A 20,829-nucleotide genomic window follows, 5' to 3' on the forward strand; every position below is an offset into this window, starting at 1 on the left:
GCCTTTCTGCGGAATACGGACCGCTCTCTTCCCCATTATCAGAGGCTGCTTGAACAGAGGCGTTTGTCAGACAAGACACTGATGAGAACTTTGTTCCAAGGCGTCTTGCGCAGCGCAGAGTGCTGAAGGCTTACAATGTCAAGCTCAGGGTTAAACATCCACTCAGTCTGCCTGAGACGGGCACCTCAGCGAGAGCGTGCGCAGCCTCTCAAAGTGAGCTAATTAAGGCCTCAGCCTGACCGCTCCTACATATGGCAACGATCAAAGGCAGGAGGAGTGTGTTTTGTTAAGATACAGCCAGTCAGGCGGAAAAGCCTCTGTGATACGTGCCCAGGCGATATGAGTCATCTGCAAGCATTTCAAATGCCTGGGTGATCCTGTCTCACCTGGACTCTGATCAGCTGCAGCCTCTAAGGACTGAGAACATTACAGGCATGAGAGGTAATGGGTCACTTGCCTGGGGGTTAAAACATTTATTGCTCTACATGCTTAATTGGAAATTACAGGTGTATTTTCCCCTGCCAAGAGCAATGTAACATCAATAACCATAACCTTGACTCTAGTCTGTGTGCAAGTACCTTATCCTACATGCGCATGCCTAAAACAACATCTACTACAACGCTGTTTTCTTACATTAAGCCTAAGCCTAAAGCTTTAATCCTGGCATACAAATCCATCGAACCTGAAGGATGAATATGTATGCTTTTGAAGTGAACAACAGAGGCCGACAGTCAGGGTTTAGAACATGTTTACACATGAGATAATGCCATATGGAGTGCAGTGGATTGTGTTGCCCAAGTGGGCAGCATCTGGCCTCTCTCTCCACTGCAAAGGCCAACACAACAACACAGCAGACGTCCAGACTCGGCCCTCTCCAGAGGTGATGACAGACACAGCAGCGCCACAGCTATGACTCCGCTCGCGCATTCCTCTGACTCAACCCCAGCTGGGCCGCACCACACTCAACACCCGACCTCATCCATCTAAAGCCACGGCTCTGCACCAACCAATCCTCACTCAAATCACCCCAACACACTCAACACTGGCAGTGGCAGAGATTGAACAGGGAGAGCCTTTTAATTAGTATGCGTCCGTATCCTACTGTCCTTTGTGTTGAAATACTAGCTTTCTGCCTAATGAGGCCTGCTGCTGCTCTCCTCCGCACACACTCCTCACAGAGGCCACAAGGCTACAGGCCTAACACAGCCTTAATCACCTCTGGAAATGAAAGCTTAGCATACATGATTCAAAAGCCTCTTCATTAGAGCGCGGCTGAGCAGAAAGAGGCAGATTCCGTCTGGGCTACGCTACGGCAATGTTTTCAGCATCAACAACGGTGCAATTAAATAAAGTGCTATTACTGTGCTTCATTAAGCCTGAGCATCGAGCAGAAAGGGCCAGCACTGGTCTGCCTAGGGTGCCCATACCAAAGTCTTATTTTAGATCATGTGTCCACATAAACAGACCATTTCACCCTGAAGCCTATTTCACAATTGGGCAATTGGGCAGGTCTAAATACGCCTTGTAGAACGATTCTGACTTTAGTGCTCTGAAGGATGATTCTGAATGACTATCATTTCACTGAGCCCAGAAATATACATCTGATAAACTCGTCACCACATCTCCATTTCCATATTGCATGAGAGGCCTCTGTGGTGTTCTGATGAGGGGTTGAGATAGTGCTGCTCTGATGATGGACTGAGCCTCACCTCCACTCCTCCTGGGGGTGCATGCGCTCGTAGCGCTCCCTCACGTGGGACACGCCCAGGTCAGGGTGCAGCCAGTGGACCTCCCCCGTCTTCAGGTGGCTGAGGCGCAGGCCGAAGCAGGAGACACACTTCACCTTATGGATGTCCAGGATCTTCTGGATGACCCCCTGTGGAACAACCAATGTTAGGACACTGCTCGCCCACAGTGGTGCAACTATGACCCATTTAATAAACTTCCAATTCTGCATCAAGATGATCGTCAAATCTACTTCATGGAATTAAGACCTAATCTGATCTTACTGTTAACACAGTAATACTACATGACACAATGCAATGACACATTTCTTATGACATTTATTATGAGTGAAGTGAAATCTGCAGACTTGATGTGCAGAAGTGAACAATGTTGACCAGTCTGGCCTGAGACTGGGTGAGGGTAATGCCTTGCTGTTCTGACTAGAAGAGGTGACGGCCCAGAGTTGGATGTCCTCACATGGGCCTACAGGAAACCGGTCTTCTTTCACTTCATTTATTACATTAAAGTATCATGTGCTCAATCTGATGAGTGCGGTCAGTGTAGAAATAATAAATTGGTACAGGTTTGCCTTCTTGCAAACCAGTGCACTTAGCTTAAGCACCAAAATATATAACTAATATAGCATCAAATATTTACCAAGCTGATTCCAAAACTGCTGGTCAATTATTTAGACGGCTTCAATAAATGTAATAGAGTTTCTTGCACAAATGGAAATGGAATACTATGCCGTGCTTCAGAAAAGCCAGATGCGCACACAATATGAGATAGACCTGTAACCAGTTTAGAGCTGCAGCAGGTACTCTGGCTAGGTTTCTATGCACTTTCTGCAGTCCTCAGCAATCAGACTGCCAGCTTGGGTTTCATACCATTATCATATTCTGAGCAAGAACAGCAAGTGTTTCACAAACAACACTGCAATTTGACAGATCCAGGTCTTCACAGAAAATAAACATGTAAGCCAAATAGGTTATTTAAGTTCTTTATGGCCTCTGTAGGTTAAATATAGTGATGGGTAGTCTATATTTAGGAGTAAATCACCTTACAATGACAATGGTATTTAAAGGAACTAGATATTACATACACATCACCAACTCAATGATTTCACCCTATGGAAAACATGGTAATTTGCCAAAACATGGAAAGATTTAAAGGGACCATGATTAAAGAACAGAAAAAAACATGGAAACCAGGAAAAACACCAACAGTTCAGAGGGACATGAAGAGAGAAAAATATGTCGAAGCACAGAAAGATAGAGAGAGAGAGAGAGACTGATGTCCTCACCCTGATGTCTGTGGCGTCCCCGTGTCGGATGTTGCTGGCCCAGGTGCAGGGCTCGCTGCTGCTCTCAAAGTAGTGGAAGACCTTGAGCACCCGCTCCAGCGCCCCCGGGGGCCTCTCCATCGCCGCGCTGAGCCGGGGCTTGACCCCTGAACACAGCGCATGGTTCAGCTTGGGGTCCAGGTAAGCCGCCGCCATCCCGTTAGTGGGTGCTAGGTGTCCGTCATATTCTGTCCAAGAGAGAGGATATGAGATGAGGTGAGTGGGTCCATATGGGCGAGGCAGAGTTACACAGTTAGAGCAGAGACTGCTTGGACACTGACAAACAACAGTGCCTGGGTACCAAAAGGTGATGAAAAGCATGGGGCAGTTGGGGGTGATCACAATGATCAGTGGTGGTCGCAGCAAAAACAATGGATTTTCTTTCGTTAGCTATAGTTTGGCAGTAGAATGGGTGACACATTGGCATTGTGCATCCAACATAGAGATCAAGGTCAAAGTGCCATACATGTATAGTGGGAGGGCCAATTCAACAGTACATGGCCTGAGTGTTGTTGTGTTCTCCTTTTCTGCTGTCTCTCCATTATTTCCAGTGATAACAGCTCCAGGGCACCACACAAGTTCACTGCAAGCACAACTCTGAAACACGTTCACCGTTTGTATGTGCCAAACATCTGTCTGATTAGAAGATGGTCAAACATGACTGCTGATGACTGACTAACTGATTGGTGTTCCATCTTTGCCCCATCCTTAAGAGGATTACCCAGGAGCCTCATAAGGCACAAATCATTCTGATACAGAATTATGAGTGAGGGAAAACAGAAGCATCTGGCTCTTCATTTGGAAAATCTGGATCAAGGCACTGCAATTGTTAAGAATATAATACTTGAATCCTCTTCAGTAAATCCCTGGTCTGACCATAAGTTGCCTATGCCCTGAGATCAACAAAACGAATCAAGACAGAACTATAGCTCGCAGGCCTCCGCCTGTCTTTTCACAGTCTTCCATAGGTTGAGGGATTATATCCAACATAACCTCAGTGTATTTCTCAATTCTCAAAAGGTTTCAGGAGGTAAACACATTGTAGACATACATTTTATGACCAGAGTAACAGAGGAACTGTTGACAAGCAAGAATATTGTACAAATAGTACATGCCAAGCATTCCAAACTCTTGGGCAAATATATTGCAGTCTTTCCTCATCAAGTGCCAAAATAACAGAGTTACATATTTCCAATACCAAGCTTTTTGGAAAAACTCAATTCTTTTGCAATCTGCATAGTGGAGAGACAGGCCAGTATTCGGCAAAAAAGGTAGTAGAGGTGTAAGGAAATACGATGATAAATGCAAATCAAGAGCCTACTGTTCTGACTGCAAAAGAAACCAGTTTTCACTCAGATTTTATGCATATGTTCATGTGTACACTAGGACAGCTTTCCTAAGATTAGACAGAAATAAATGCAATATATGGCCTTGCGTATAGTTTTGACATACATTGAAATCACATCCACCGAGTCATGATACATACGGTACTGCAAGATCCTTGCCAATACACAATACACAGCCCTCAGTGGAGGGAGTGCTGAATGTGGATGGGAGAACTACATTAGGGGCACATCACGGTCAATCAGCCCAACCAGCCAGTCAGCTGAAGAGTGGAAGAAATGACATGACAAGCTGCCATCAGGAGCACAGTAGACCAACAGCCACCAGGGCACAGAAGGCAGCAGACATCCATGATGGAGTCTGGCATCTCCTGGCTAAGGGTTCTATTAAGGAACTCACTCCTTACTGCATTTGCAAGGCTGAAAATAGGCTAAAGGTGGCATATGACATCAGAGGGTAGACGGGAGGCATGATATAATATAAATTGGTGCTAGAGTGCAAATCTACAGAGTAAATGTAGTCCATTTCTCATAGCTGTGCTGATAATGCATCTATAACAGGCCAAATGACCCTATTGTTTTTAAAGAAACTGGAGTTCTGCTGCCAGCCTTTGTCCCACAGCTACTGCATGGCACAATAGAAAAGGGAGGCAAACACATAAAACACCTGGGCGGCAAGCTCACCAAGCTCATTACCTCACCTTGTTAGAAATGTACCAATGCAGCTTGAGTTACCTCTCGTCCTCATTAACCGTTAAACATTTGTAGGTCAATCACTCTAAAGTTGGCCCTTCTGAACTTTGTGTGTACTATCAACATATTTCAAGTCAGACAGAAACGGAAACATGGACTCACTCAATTCCTCTGAGGCAAGGCTAAACACTCCAATGAAACTACAGAGACTTCAGAACTGTAAAACAGCAAAAATGAGCTATGTAAACACCAGCAACTTTGGAATAGCACAACTCGGCATGTGCTTACAACACCACAAAATACCCTTCCAACCTTTACCCTTCCCTGTGTTGTCGTAACGTTACAGAGTGCACCAGACTAAAGGCAGCGGCGCAGGAGCAGGAGCTTGTGCGCACTCATTCCCTACCTCGGACACGGAAAGGCCAGCAGCTCCACACCACTCTGGAGCCACAGAGCAGTGGGACGCGGCGCCGACGGCGGCCCTCCATACACATGAGCGCCCAATCAGGACAGCACCTCGCGCCCTGGACATCTACCTCCGCTCACTTCCAACTGCTTTATCTTCCAACTGCTTTATCTCTTTGGGGGTTTCCAGCCCCAGTAAAAAAGATTACACTCTCAACCTCACACACACAAGAACACTTATGCCAGAGTTTCCTTTGTCGGCACGTCACATCCTGGTTATCACAATACCCCTGGCTGCTCTGAATCCTCTGGCTGAGTCACGGTCGGTGCAGATCTTGTTCCTGTCGGTCCTTTCCAGTGGAGCCCCCGAGAATGCATCAAGCCCCTTCCTGAAGGATGGGCTCAGGGCCAGGCTTGTCTGTGCGAAAACAGCCCTTTATCAGGACGGGATCCTGCCGCTAACCCCGCGCCACCAACGCACACAAGCACACTGCGCTTCACTGGTTGGCTCGCGGAAAAAGCTAATCTTGGTAAACAAATAATGGGAGCTCCGCCAGACAGCATATCAGTGAGGTGGGGCCTAGGACACTGACTGCCTGTCACTCTTCCCTCGTAACAGAAAAAGACTTTACAACACTGTTGGGTTTTGTCCATTCAAAATTTGAAATGAAGTTATTTTGAGAACTAGTAGGAATAGTAGAAACAGGTGTGTACTTGCAGCCTAAACATGTTTGTTTTTCAGGAAATGTAGACTCAACACCTGAGCTAAGTCTGTAGCAATGGAAGGAAATCATAGCATTGTTGCATAAATACCTAAAATTGGTAACAGTTTTGGGCGGTTATAATAATCATGCAATTAATCAGGACAGGAAATAACGAAGTGGCCGAATTCATCACAGCTGAGCTGAACCTCCACTTCCACCGCATTGTCTGCCAGCCACCAGCCCCAGAGGCTACAATGTTCCATGGCTTCAAAAGAGCTTTGTCTCACTAATCATTGGTGAACAGGGATGGACAAATTCCATCTGCTGAATTGGAGATACTTGTAGACTGCTGGGTCAATGGGCAGCAGCAGACGCAGGGAGATGAGCGTCCAATCAATACAGCCTTCTTCTGCTTGGCTGCCGCGGCCTGCACTACTGTGTCCAGAGAGCTCAGCCAATATAAGCCACAGCCACAGCCACAAGTGGACGCAAAACACTACATCAAATACACTGCTTCTGTTGTACCAGAAATGTATGCCACTGGGTTTTCAGACAACCACTCCCATCTTCCAAGGTGATGAAAACCATAATAAGCAAGTGGCATCCATTATAAACAATGACGTTGAGATCAAATGAGAGGGCAGTCGAAAGCTTACGAATAAGGACGAGCTGCTCATCCTTCAGGGTCAAGTCAGTGGTTGCATCATTGCTCCTCCTAGTCCTTGTGTAGGTTACTCATGGGTGACTTCTCCCAGGAGTGTATCAAATACTGCTCTGTATTGACTGGAGTCACAAGACTTGCCATCAGCTGTCAGGCCTATTGCACAATAGATGTTTGCCTTTGTGTATGGTTAAGGCACTCTCCTCTGCCTGCCCTTCCCTGACCCTTACAAAAAACCATTCAGCATTCTCTGGACCAACAGCTCAGGTATCCTCTGGGAACCTTTTAGTTGTACGGTCACAGCGGGTCTCTGGAATTAATGCAAAGTGAGATTAATGATTATAAGTTATGAGTGCCATTTGTGGCCCAATGACCATTCGGTCATCATTCTCACACAGTGCCAGCATTCAAAGCAACCTGACATTTTAAAACACTTCAGAAGTATGTATTTAACCTCCTTACCTTACAAGTGTCTATTTAACCTCCTTACCTCACAAGTGTCTATTTAACCTCCTTACCTCAAAAGTATGTATTTAACCTGCGAAATATGTGGCAGAAATCTCTGACAATAGTGAAAATTTAAGCTTAAGTAACTTTCTTACGGCAATGAGCGGGGACTGTAAAGGCCTAAGGAGATTCACACATAACAAAGGCATTATATAACCACATGCTATAGTGTGTTATGGTATAGGGCAACAGATATCCACACAACAATGCGTGGTGTCATAGTCTATAGCTTATAATGTTTACACCTGATCCCACATCCGCTCAGAGACACACCCCCACCACCACCATCATTTGCTGGTAGCGTAGGTAGCAAACACTGGCGCCAGTCACAAGAGCACGGAGGTCAGAGAGCCAGAGCAGCTGGGAGAGCAGGTAAGAAGATCAGCTCCGTGCTACCTGGGAACGGGCGTCTGAAAAGAGGCCAGAGCTGAGAGCCGGCTCACATTTCAGCTGTCCACTCAAAGGGGGATTTTACGCCGACATTACGGAGAGTTAGGACTGCACACTTCAATCCATCTACTTGTCAGCCTTTAGACATAGAGTACAAAAACAGTACAATAGAGCAAAACCCACATCTCCTGTGGCTAAGGTCCTTTGATTTAACTGTAAATGGTCAAAGCAAAGCTAGGTAAAAAGGCACCAATCAAGAAACAGCCTCCAAAATCTCTTTTAGGAACATGTAACCTGCCCATCTTGAGCATTTTTAAGTTGTTAGTTTACTTCCCACGTTGTTTAGTTTGCACAGAATGCCGGTGCATTCTTCTTTTCATGACTGAAATCAATAGCTGAGCACTGGTCAAAGTGAACAGGGGGCTCCCTACAGCATTCAAAAACATCTCACCTGATACCTTTGGCCTGGAAAAACATTCATATCAGAAAGACCATGATGGATAGCACCACAATATAACTTGAGACGCTAGTCTTCATATAATCATGGCTTTTATGGGTGCGAACGATGAATTTACACCCAAACTTAGAAAAATGTCAGTTTGCATTGCCGTCAAAAAGCCCACAGAATATTAAAGTATATCCATTAAGCGCTTTTAATTAACACAATCAAAAAGGCTCCCTAGGATATTATGTATTATGGAACTAACCAAGTCATTCCGTTGGTAACCTCAACCACAAAATTCTGTCCAAAAAGTATGTGTGCTGTGTCTTGTCACAGCATGAAATCAGATAGCTACCTTTGCTCAACCTCCAGGAGGCCATTAGGCATTTTTGGAGCTGCTGAATTATCTAACATGCTCCATTTAGTCTTTTACCCAGATACTGGGGGATCCAATCCAGCTCCAGTGAGTAGCTGAACTGGAGAAGGGCAAAGCAAGGCAAGCCAGCTGCTGCTGCCGCTGCTTTGGCACTTGCAGGTACATGGCCTAGTTATCCACCTCTGGGAAGGCACACTAATCACACAGCACACTGACACTTAATCAGTCCAAGACGAATGGGAATTCAGCCCTGAGTAATGAAGCCGCTTCATGCAGCGCTGGCCCTCCGGTAAGACGCAGCCAGGAGTTGATCGTGTTCTGAGTGCAGCAGGAGAGATCGTCATTAAAACAGCTGATTGATATGAGGCAGCGAGAGAGAAACAGGGCTTTTGTTGGATTGCGTAATTATGGAGCTGGATCATAAAGAGATCTCTATAGCTCAGGCACAGTAACATGAGGACTCTGGGCTTCTGCAATCTACCTCAGTTCCATCATAGCTCTGATTACACGCACAAAGGGCAACGCTTGACTCACAAACAACTAAACAACAGAAACAGAGCATTCCATTTGAAGGACATCTCTAAAATCAAGCTTTCAACATTATCTTTCAGCACTATCAGATGACAAGACAAAGACAGTTCCTTCATGCGGCTCGTTACTGAACACCAAGTGAAAGCATTGCTCGTATCACACAGAGACAGAAGCACGACAGAGGAGCATGGCAGAGGAGCGCGGCAGAGGAGCGCGGCGTCTCCAGAGCCGCTGTGGTGTGATGGACGTACTTGGCAGCGGCGGGCCGTAGGAGTAGACGCAGGCGCCCCGTGTCCAGCACAGGGGGAAGGGGCTGCAGCCGCTGGACTCCATGTGGTCTCCGCCTGCTGGCGCGCTCCAGGCCCCGCGGCTGCCCAGCGCTCCTGCGTCCGCATAGAGCCCCGGCAGCCGCCCCCGGCCCCAAGCCGGCCCCCTGGCACCGGCTCACCGCGGTCACCACAGCAGGAGCGGACACGGGGGGTGCACGCACTGCCAGAGGGCTCGCTGGGGCAGAACCAGTGCAGGTGTTTCGTAAGCTCCGAGGATCACCAACTCACCAAACGGAGCACCCCCCTTCCCACAAAAACAGAAACCGGTTTGGAGAGGTCATGGAGATGGGAGAATGGCATCGAAGAAGAGCTGCTTCACGTGCTGCCTCCACTGTCTCAGTCCTGCCCTTATTTAAAAAATCCACAGGGTTTTCGCAGCCAACAGCATCAAAAACAAACCCTCCGCTACACGTGTTGCTTTTGAAAATTAATCAAGGCAGAAACGTGGTTGAAAGATAAAAAAAAAAAAAAACTTTAAAAAAAACTTAAAACAAAGCGAAAAAATCCTCCATTTCTCTCCAGCTCTAGAACATCTCATTTGAGCTTCTGCTGCTCATATCCAGGACACAGTGCCGCTGCAGCGAGACTCTCCCAAGAGGAGCGGGTGGGAGTGTGTGAGAGAGAGAGTGGGTGGGTTAGTGTGTGTGTGGAGAGAGAGAGAGAGAGAGAGAGAGAGAGCAAGGCAGAGTGTGGGTATGGGAGGGAGGGTGGGAAAGGGGCAGTGAGAGAGAGTGAGTGAAAGAGAGAGAGGGAGGGAGAGCGAGAAAGAGAGAGCATGTTTCCTTTGACTGAAGTGGGTAAGCAAAGCCAAAGCGAGGCAGCTGAAAGAGGGGGAGACAGGAGGCGAGTTGGTGGAGAGGGGGGATCTGTCCTCATTCATATGCAGGGGCCCTCCCTCCCTCCCTCACAGCCATTCCCTCAGCCTTCCCCTGTTTACAGAGACGACACGGCCTCCTCCACAGCACAAGAGAGCTGCATGTCCAGTCTGACCGGGTTGTTATGTGGACGGCGGGCCAGCAAAGCACTTGGCCCCAGGCTGCCCCTGCCAAGAGCCCTCCACTACAAACCACCACTCAAGGTCTTAAATCTCACACACACACACACACACACACACGTACACACACACACACACACACAGGGTAAGACAGCTTTGGCAGCCTGAAAACAAGTGGATGAGGGGATGATCGGAAACTATGTAAGCCCAAACTCTACATGCACACTGCAATCCTGATCAAACTGTGGCCACACCTGCTGTGCTCTGTGCCCTGCGTCTGCTCCACTAAACACAAAACATCTTAACAGCCACACACACAATCAACCGAATACTAAAGAACACATTCTGAGTACAAAACACAAGATTTGTGTACATGAAGCAGAAATCTAATCTGGGGAACTACACAAAGCAAAATGAGAATGTCTATCTAGCTACATAGTTCAGGGCAAGCTACTGGACACACTGTGGAGTGGGGAGCTGTACAAATGAACACTTTATCACTAATCACCATCCCTTTTGCACTGCCTCCCTCAAAACACAGTCACTTGCAAGCAAACAGCAAACGTATCCAGAGACAAGACCCACTAGATACAGAGTGGAGTTGAACACCAGTAGAATAGGTGGACAATGAATCCTACTCCAGCAGGCACTGTTTAGCATTCTACTCCAGAAGAATGATAATCAAGCCCAGCTTGAGAGTCAATCATTTGAAGCATCTGCTGTGTTGAGCCATCACTGTATTTATTCAACATTCCATTGCCTTGAGAGGGGAATATAGTAAGCCTACTTAGGATACCTATCGAATGCAGAGCAAGCCAAGCCCTTTGTGCATTGTTGCTGCTTGCTCTCTAAGCAACAATGGTATACTGTTCCACAAGTTAACATACAAGTCCACCCCTGCTGTCTGTACATTAGAATTAGTCAGATGACACTGATACTTTGGGAGGGTTCTAGGAATAAACATTTTTCATCTATGCAATAGCAACATCAGATGGAAAAATCATTTACAGCAGCTTTAAAGGTTAGTGAGTCAACTGAACTTAGGAAATGGGTTTCATGGGGACATATCTAATGTTTGTGGGAAAGGACTGGTCATTTTTTGCCACAGAATTAACACAGTGAGCTCAGATTCCAGAGTCAACAAACGGTGCAACGATAGGCAGTAAGTAGGCTGCACCTGCCACTGCCAGCTTACATAGAGCGGGCCAGGGGTTTATTTACCCCTTTGGCATATGAGCACATGACAAGACACACCAGCAAAGAGCACCAGACAAATGAGGTACAGGTAGCTACAGTATATCAAATCTGTGGCACACTTGAAACTGAATCACTGTAAAGTCAGACATCTAACATTAAAGAAGATTCCAAGAAGTGAGGTCATCTAGCAGACATGCATGTAAGGATGTCCGGCATGTTGCAAATGTATAACTGATCCTATCAGGCCAGTGCTGTTAAATGTGGATAAGCAATCAGTGGACTCCATTTTTTGATATAGTTTGATGGAGATAGAGTTTACTAAAACGAGTTGACTAAAAAGAAAGGTTTTGAACAACTCACTTTAGCAGTTATGTTTTTTCCGCTCGATGCCATCTTGCCAAAACCTTTCTTTTTAGTAAACAATGTTCTCAATGCTCAAGTTTATGTGTACCCAGACCCTGGTGATACTTCGAGCAAAGTTTTGTGTTGCGTCAAGCCTTCTTAGTGTTTTAAAAATAGCGATTTTGATGTGATCATAGTATGATCACATCAAAATAGTAGTGCTTTAACACTCCCATTCAAAAGGCCATTTGACCTGAAAAAGACAATACGGTCAATCGGTTAAAAGCGGCGCTTCCATAACTATGCTCTCAAAGACTCTACAGTGGACGTGTCTAAAAAAACACCAAAGACAAGCATTAAGTGCTGCCTTAACCAAAGCCGTTGTACCTGCCTTGCCACACAGTCCCTGGGGTTCCACATGCAGCTGTTAAGTCCCAGATTCTCCCTGTATTGAGTGCTGAGACAGGGGACCTCCTGGCAGCCTAGCCTCCCACAGGGAGCACTCAAAGCCTCAAATATCACCTCAGCAAGCCACATCCTCCTGAGACACAGGGGAGCGCTCACACTGGGGCCTCCAGTCAAACAACTACAGCCAAATTCAACAGACCCTCCACTGCAGCGAGAGACTGATACTTCACATAAAATGCAAGCCCTTTCATTGTCTGGATAGATAGGCTACTCCAAATGAAATGTTATGACACTCTTTACAGTTGCTGAGACCTACTATTGCTTTACTTAGATCACACAACTTCTGGATGAATGTCATTTGTCCTCAAAGGTCTCACCACCTTTAAGGGTGTGCATCCTTGAGATAGACAGTGATAAATGCTTTTGTCCTGCATTCTAAACAACCATTATACAGTATGAAAGGAATGCATTTTAAGCACAAAAAAAGAACTGTCAAGACAATGAATAAATGAATTATTCATTTATCAAAACAATTCAGAAACACATAAATGTAACTGCATTTAATTCAGATTAAATATAACTGTGTTTAATACAGATTAAAAACAGACAAACATTATTAATTACTGTTTAATGAGCACTTACCTGTGTAGTAATGTGATATCCTTGAAATATCTAGAAAAGAAAAAGAAAAAAAATTAGAGTGTGTGCTTCCATCTGTTTTCAGACCACTACTGAAGGAGTTGATTAGAGTCCATCAGAATGTGCCAGGTGGAGGAGGCACACATTAATATCACACACACACACACACACACACACGCACACACACACACACAGACACACACGTCAGGTCATTAGCAGTAGCTGGTGTGCTGGCAGGTTGTGAGCGCCAGCCAAGCTGCCATCATTAACGCCAGCCATGCCCAGGGCAACACTCAGCGCCGTCCTGTTATCTGCTAGCTGAGGTGGCAGACTGCCTCAAATTCAGCCTGATGGCACACTGAATACTACAGGCCTCGCTGTGATACTCAACACCTCCATGAACAGCATTTTAAAGGTGTTACTCTAGTTTAACTGGGAGAGCAAGGTGCTAGCCAGACCAAGGTCAAACATCTAGTACTCAGGGACACTCAGACTCATGAAAACCTGCAGGATTTTGTTTTGCTATTTGTAAAACTAAACCTGGCATCTTTAATAGAGATTACTAAAGATTAGCTATAGATTGGAAAGAGGCCTATAGGTTTCTGCACTGCAAAGTCATTTAGTCATATCATTGTTTTGGTTTTTGCCTAATTGACACATTACACAAGGATACAAGGATACACGGATACAAGGAAGTTTATTGTCACATGCATATAGTTACTGGAAGTAAGAAATGCAGTGAAATTATGTCTGGTGTCAGCCTATTTGTGCGTTTATGGGGGGGGGTAAAAAGTGCAGTAGAAGAGGGGTTTAGTAGATTAAGGGGCAAGGGCTGCATAAGAAAGGTGGGGGAGGATTGGGATTTGCACCAACAAAGAGCACCCAAGAGCAACAGGGGCAAGGAAAAACTCCCTTACCAAGGAAAAAACCTTGGGCAGATATCCACGGCTCAAGGGGCTAACCCAACTGCCAGGGGTCTTGGTGTGTGTGTTGGGGGGATGACAGGGGAGATGGGATAGCGTGCTGTGTATGTGGGGAGAGGGCAGTGTGCAATATGTGTGTTGGAGAAGCTTCCTCATGAGACAATGTGCTGTGTATTGGGGGCAGTGTGCTCTAAGTATGTTGGGGATGTGTGTTGGAAAAGCTTCCTGATTAAATAATGTGCTGTGTATGTAGGGGAGAGGGGGGGGGGGGGCAGTGTACTGCAAGTATGGTGAAGGGACTTACTATTGCAAGCAGAGTACTGTATGTATGATGTATGTGAGTGATGACAGTGAAGATGTGTGTGTGGGCGGGAGGGGAGTGGAGCAGTGACCAGAGCACTAAGTAGTAATACCCAAGCCTACCAAACACATTAGTGTCAAATGGTTCATGTTCATAGGGGCTGTGCCAACTCTGGAGATGCTCTGGTCCTAAGTCAGACTCCAGAGTGTACGATCGAATCTACGACCACCTGGGGCTGTCCAGCAGACCTGTGGTCACTGCCCAGCTGCTGCCTCTAATGCCACACAACCTGCTTACCCTGCACAGAGAAACTCGGGCTATGTGCATGGGATGCACCTGGACATTGGTCAGTGCAATCGCCTGCTGTAAGGCCAAAAAAAGCATTGCCTGACAAAAAACTGGATTAACTTGGACAGATGACACGACAGGAGTGGAGAGAGGATGGACGCATTGGACGGGCACATTAGAATGGACGTGAATCATTTCTCAATCAATCAATTAAGCATGACCCACAGCTTATGCTGTCAGCTCGAAGAGCAAGTTGTCAGAAATAAGCCCTGTGATTGGACAGCTGGCATATGAGGGTGTTTGTTCATCTGCAAATTTGCACAAAATAGAATGATTGGATACGTAAGGGCTCACTAAAGGCCCCTGCGGTGTAAAATATAGTGTAGATTAATACACTATATTAAAGTTTGCCATCTCCAATCTCAACTAAAGATATGGATTTCGTTTGACAAGTCACAAAAAATCCTGCTGGTAGAAGTGAGGAGAGTTGACCTCTCGTTGGCTTCTCTCATGACTGCGAGGTTATCTGAGCAGGGGTTTGGAGTCAAAGCAGCACAGAGCGCTGAGTCATGCATGCGGGCCTGTGTGCTCCAGCACTATGAGTCAAAGCAGCACAAACGATGAGTCATGCATGCGGGACTGTGTGCTTCAGCACTGTGAGTCAAAGCAGCACAGAGCGCTGAGTCATGCATGCGGGCCTGTGTGCTTCAGCACTGTGAGTCAAAGCAGCACAGCTGCACACCACACCACACCACACAGACACGTCTCCACAGAATATACTGAAGCTAAGGAAGGCAGCTGTAGTATCCCTGATCCAGGAAGATAATGACATTAGCATTGAAAGTCACCAGATGAAGACATCTATGGAGAGTTAGTTTGTGTGATCAACATAAGGCATAACACGTCATATATGTGAATTTCCACTAGGGATGCACGATATATCGGTGGCCGATATATTATTAGCCGATAAGTGAAAAAATTAAAATATTATTATCGGTCCGATAACAGAATTCTGGCCGATAATTTGCGCCGATATTTTTTTAAAGTCCTAATTTAGGCCCACGTAAGGTCCTTCTGGCTACACTGAGCTACTTGAGCTTGGTTGGCTATACTTTTCCTCAATATAATGTCAGCGGTGTGAATGTATTTCACCACTCTAACAAAATCTGTGGATATGCGTTCATTTGGGAATCTGTGCATCTCAAAATCCTCTCGTGAATGATCCGCCATTTAACCTTAACAGAGCGGAGCTCAGCCCTATCTAGAGCCGTCTTGTGCTGGTGTGTTTGCACTTTACCGCGCTGGTCGGGGAAACAAATAAACAAACTCATTAGTGGGACGAGTACATAAGTAGGCCCAGTTCTAAGTTGTGTTTTAGTATTATATTTGCATTACTTTAGCTTGGGTTTTGTATTATTACCTAGAAATATGCTAACCATTCGTGCTTCAGTTCCAGACAGGTCATCATAATAAGTTATTAAAACCTTCAGGGCTAACTCCTTTCATTTCTGCTGCAGCAGGTTGTGCGCAACAGAGTAGACGGACATAAGATACAGTCTGAGGAGTTGCAGCTTTATTCAGTTACCCGCAGTTAAAAACTAAACCCAAGTTTCCCTCACAAACTCTGATTTGGTCGCTATATTGTAGCTTATTCCAAGCTGAGCCGTTTATGAGCGTTTAGTCCTAAATGAAAACGATTCAAACTCTCTAGCCACTCACTCGCAATTCACTGACGTCAGGTTCACTTAAAGGAGCCACACATACTGTAGGGCTAGGCTACTGTTATGTTGTTGACTGCCGTACTATTGAGGACTATTATGAGTTCAGTCCATCATTTGGTGGTAGGTAAAATTACTGCAATAAAATTATGCTCATTAAATGCTTTCCCCAAATCACTTTTCACAATTTTTTTTCAAGATTAATATCATCGGTTATCGTATCGGTATCAGTCACAACAAACCAATAAATATCGGTTATCGTTATCGGCCCTAAAATTCCATATCGGTTCATCTCTAATTTCCACAGGTATTTCAACTGCTGTCAGCTGACATTGTGTAAGAGAGTAAACAGGTCTAGACAAGATCTAAAATACCTTACACAACTATAACTACAAGGACACCAGTTCAATCAGGCCAGCATTAAAGGAAATTATAGCATACCACTGAGAAGTAAAGTTAGAATTGACACACGACTGCTACCGTTTAGCTTCACATTTAAATGTTGATGTGAAATTGCCTGATGGCAATATCTATGCAGAGGCAGTGCCAGTGGTGGTATAGTACTGAGAACATTTATGATAACAGTGTGAAACGGTGCATTTAGGTCCTTGAGGTAGTAGTGTCTGAGTTTAGTCCCCCTCATGAAACCCTCCTGCTTTGGAGCAAAAATGATCTGTGGTCTGCAACACAAACACCCTCAAATGGCCCTCATTTAGGACTGCAGCAGCTGGAGAAGAGCAGCTTAGCCACAGCACTGACCGCAGATTAAGGACAGAGGAAGACACTTCTTAACAGCATGGGAACTACTGCATGCATAAGACTGATTGAATGTCCTCCTCCGCACCTACACAACGCCACCAAAAGCTCAGAGTCAGCCTCACGTGGACAGACTTCAGTGAAAGTGAGTCTGATTTCAAACAACTGTCCCAAACAGCTGGTTCATTCTAGAGGATTTTTTTCTCTCCCTCATGAGGAGCTTGACCACCCCGCCTGTACACTGCAGTTCAAGAATCTGAGCATAAACAAATGAATGAGCCAAATTCAACTGAGTGCCATTGAAATGTACAAAATTCAGATGCTTAATGATATAACTGACTTTGCTTCCACATGTAAACTAGCGAGCATGTGCATACTTCACTGTTCCCCCAAACGAGCTTTCATCCCCTCCAGTTCCACTGCATGGGCATCAGACCAAGCCATGAGGATCTAGCTTAAATAACGACATGCAGTATTGCCATATGGGATCTGTCTACAGTGCATCCACTTGGTCACTTGGTAAAGCAAATGGCGCAAGCATCTATACAAATGTCTATGTGAGCATTTGTGTGTCCTTCTATTTAACACTGATTTGCATGAAATCCATTAAATCATCATTGAATCAACAGGTCTCAAGCAAACGCACAGTACTAATATAAACATATATATATTTTTACCGTATATTGCTTAAGATAAAATAATCTGCTAAAATAATGAGTAGTGTACTAGGATTTAGATTTTCCATGACCCTGAGCCAGTGCTTAAACAAATTCATTCACATTCAGCCTGCTCGGACACAGACATAATGTTGGTGCTGCGCCGATGGTCCATACTGACCATCCTGGTGACAAAACTGACATCATGCACATACCTAAACATAGCCACATCTGTAGGAGTATAGGTAAAGGTATACTATGCAGTTCCAGGTATGTTTGGCGACTGTAGAGCTCCCCCTAGAGTCTTGATATATTTATATTTAACTCTGCAATTGTAAATAGTAGGGATGCACGATATATCGGCGGCCGATATATTATTAGCCGATAAGTGAAAAAATGAAAATATTATTATCGGTCCGATAACAGAATTCTGGCCGATAATTTGCGCCGATATTTTTTAAAGTCCTAATATAGACCTACGTAAGGTCCGTCTGGCTACACTGAGCAAGCCTACTTGAGCTTGGTTAGCTATACTTTTTCTTCAATATAATGTCAGCGGTGTGAATGTATTTCACCACTCTAACCAAATCTGTGGATATGCGTTCATTTGGGAATCTGTGCATCTCAAAATCCTCTCGTGAATGATCCGCCATTTAACCTTAACAGAGCGGAGCTCAGCCCTATCTAGAGCCGTCTTGTGCTAGTGTGTTTGCACTTTACCGCGCTGGTCGGGGAAACAAATAAACAAACTCATTAGTGGGACGAGTACATAAGTAGGCCTAGTTCTAAGTTGTGTTTTAGTATTATATTTGCATTACTTTAGCTTGGGTTTTGTATTATTACCTAGAAATATGCTAACCATTCGTGCTTCAGTTCCAGACAGGTCATCATAATAAGTTATTAAAACCTTCGGGGCTAACGCCTTTCATTTCTGCTGCAGCAGGTTGTGCACAACAGAGTAGACGGACATAAGATACAGTCTGAGGAGTTGCAGCTTTATTCAGTTACCCGCAGTTAAAAACTAAACCCAAGTTTCCCTCACAAACTCTGATTTGGTAAGCTATATTGTAGCTTATTCCAAGCTGAGCCGTTTATGAGGCGTTTAGTCCTAAATGAAAACGATTCAAACTCTCTAGCCACTCACTCATAATTCACTGACGTCAGGTTCACTTAAAGGAGCCACACATACTGTAGGGCTAGGCTACTGTTATGTTGTTGACTGCCGTACTATTGAGGACTATTATGAGTTCTGTCCATCATTTGGTGGTAGGTAAAATTACTGCAATAAAATTATGCTTATTAAATGCTGTCCCCAAATCACTTTTCACAATTTTTTTTCAAGAGTAATATTATCAGTTATCGTATCGGTATCGGCCACAACAAACCAATACATATTGGTTATTATCGTTATCGGCCCTAAAATTCCATATCGGTGCATCTCTAGTAAATAGGCAACTTCTCGTGGCTTGTTGCCCCTGTACAATGAAAATGTTTTTGTTGTGGAGGCGAAGGATTACCAACAGGCAAAGAGCCTCCATAGAGCTATATCTACTGACAAGGTAATGTTTCACGATTCTCACTGAAGGTCTTCGGGTCGACTATTCTTGAAGTTGCATGGCTGGTTCTCTTTTTAGTGACTCGCTACGGCTGTGCTATATGGCTATGCTAGGTGAACGATTCCCCTATTACAAGTTCGTTTGCCATCAAATTGGCTTTGTAAAGGTTATATTATGGTGAAAATCTTGCATAGTGTACCTTTAAGACTTAGAAGATTTAAATGAAATGAGAAAAGGTTTGTTTTATCCTGTTTGATTTACAGTACATCTAGGGTATGCATACTGTGTCTTCCTTTTTAATCAACCCCATCACCATAGTGTTGTAAACGCCATGCTTTACTTGAGATAATACTGTACATCACTTTATGATGCGAGACTAAATCTCAAACACTTCCACAGTATGTGTTTAAACTATTTTTTTTAAATTGTATTTCACAAAAACATCCAGCTTAGTAGTAGGAGTAGGTCACCATTTCTTCCATAATCTCTATCTCTGCTCTTCCTCACCCGACAGATCCCATCCAATCTGGTGACAGAACTAAGTCAGTCACATCTATTGTGCGGACATTCAACTGTAAACTCATAGTGAGAAAGCCCTTGACATTATGGAAGCTGGAAAGAAGTCTAACAACTGACAGAGGACTTTCATTCTCTAGAAAATGTGGTAGAAAAATATGACTGATGCAAACAAGAGCTCAGCTGGCATATTGTTCAATGCAATAACAAAGGTTAAATCAGATCAATATTCTCTCATAACACGAATTAACATACAATCAATATGACCAATATGAAAATAACTTCCTCTTTCTCCATAGTCACGTTCTGTTCACATTATCTTAGCTTCCCTTCTGGGCACAGCAGATATCAATAGTCTCACTGTCATCAGAGCTTTTTTTACTAAAAATTAACACACCTTAGCTCACATAACTAAAAATACTAAAATATAGAGGTTCTGAACTAAGTACAATCACAGCATGAACTGTGCTAGAATCAGAACTTCAACAAAGCAATGCAATGAGATACTGTTCATCTCAATTTGAACTGGAAACTAGTAAAAGCTATGCACCTGTTTAACGTTAGGGTCTTTAGGGATATGTTGTAGAGGAGAGGTGGCCATCATTTCTCTCTTCAGTAAAGACATACTTCGGTGTGGTAAATAATGCAGGCAAAATTACACAAACAGTTCATAGACAAACCACATCTTCTGTTTTGACATGTTACTTCAGTATCATTCTATAGATGACGGTATGTTCTACTGTCTTTAATTAAACACAAATGCAGAGATAAATAGTTATTAATGCTACATGCCTTTACTTGTGTCAAGAATCTACTTGCCTACTTAGCCAAGCTAAAGATTCATGCAGTTAGCAGTCCTTGTTATCTTTTGCCATACTTCTCTGGTGTTACACTCCATTGAAAGCTATGATGTGGGATGCAGATCTCATCAGGCGTTTCTCGGTTGTAACTTGAAGCAAGATTTACATAGATATGTATTCAGTCACTCAGTCTAGACCCCAAGAAAGTTATAAACATGACTTGTGACCATCAGCTTTACTAATGGCTAAGAATGTAAGCTATCTTTTAGACAGCTAGCTTTGAACTG

General features: G+C 44.5%; 1 protein-coding gene across 21 annotated transcripts in view; it reads right to left on the reverse strand.

Moving 5' to 3' along the window:
• Positions 1 to 20,829, reverse strand: part of ptk2ab (protein tyrosine kinase 2ab) — a 52,066-nt gene that overhangs the window by 28,729 nt on the left and 2,508 nt on the right. For 8 of the 21 annotated variants that reach the window (XM_048262028.1, XM_048262025.1, XM_048262020.1 and 5 more), the window contains exons 1-3: positions 5,510 to 5,781; positions 3,029 to 3,255; positions 1,710 to 1,876 (exon numbers count right to left, since the gene is read on the reverse strand). In XM_048262028.1, the coding sequence (XP_048117985.1) occupies positions 1,710 to 1,876; positions 3,029 to 3,255; positions 5,510 to 5,597 (482 nt within the window). In that variant the 5' untranslated portion in view covers positions 5,598 to 5,781. The other 13 variants (XM_048262033.1, XM_048262032.1, XM_048262030.1 and 10 more) reach the window with 4 other exon arrangements.

Source organism: Alosa alosa, chromosome 13, assembly GCF_017589495.1.
Source record: "Alosa alosa isolate M-15738 ecotype Scorff River chromosome 13, AALO_Geno_1.1, whole genome shotgun sequence".
Classification (NCBI taxonomy): domain Eukaryota; kingdom Metazoa; phylum Chordata; class Actinopteri; order Clupeiformes; family Clupeidae; genus Alosa; species Alosa alosa.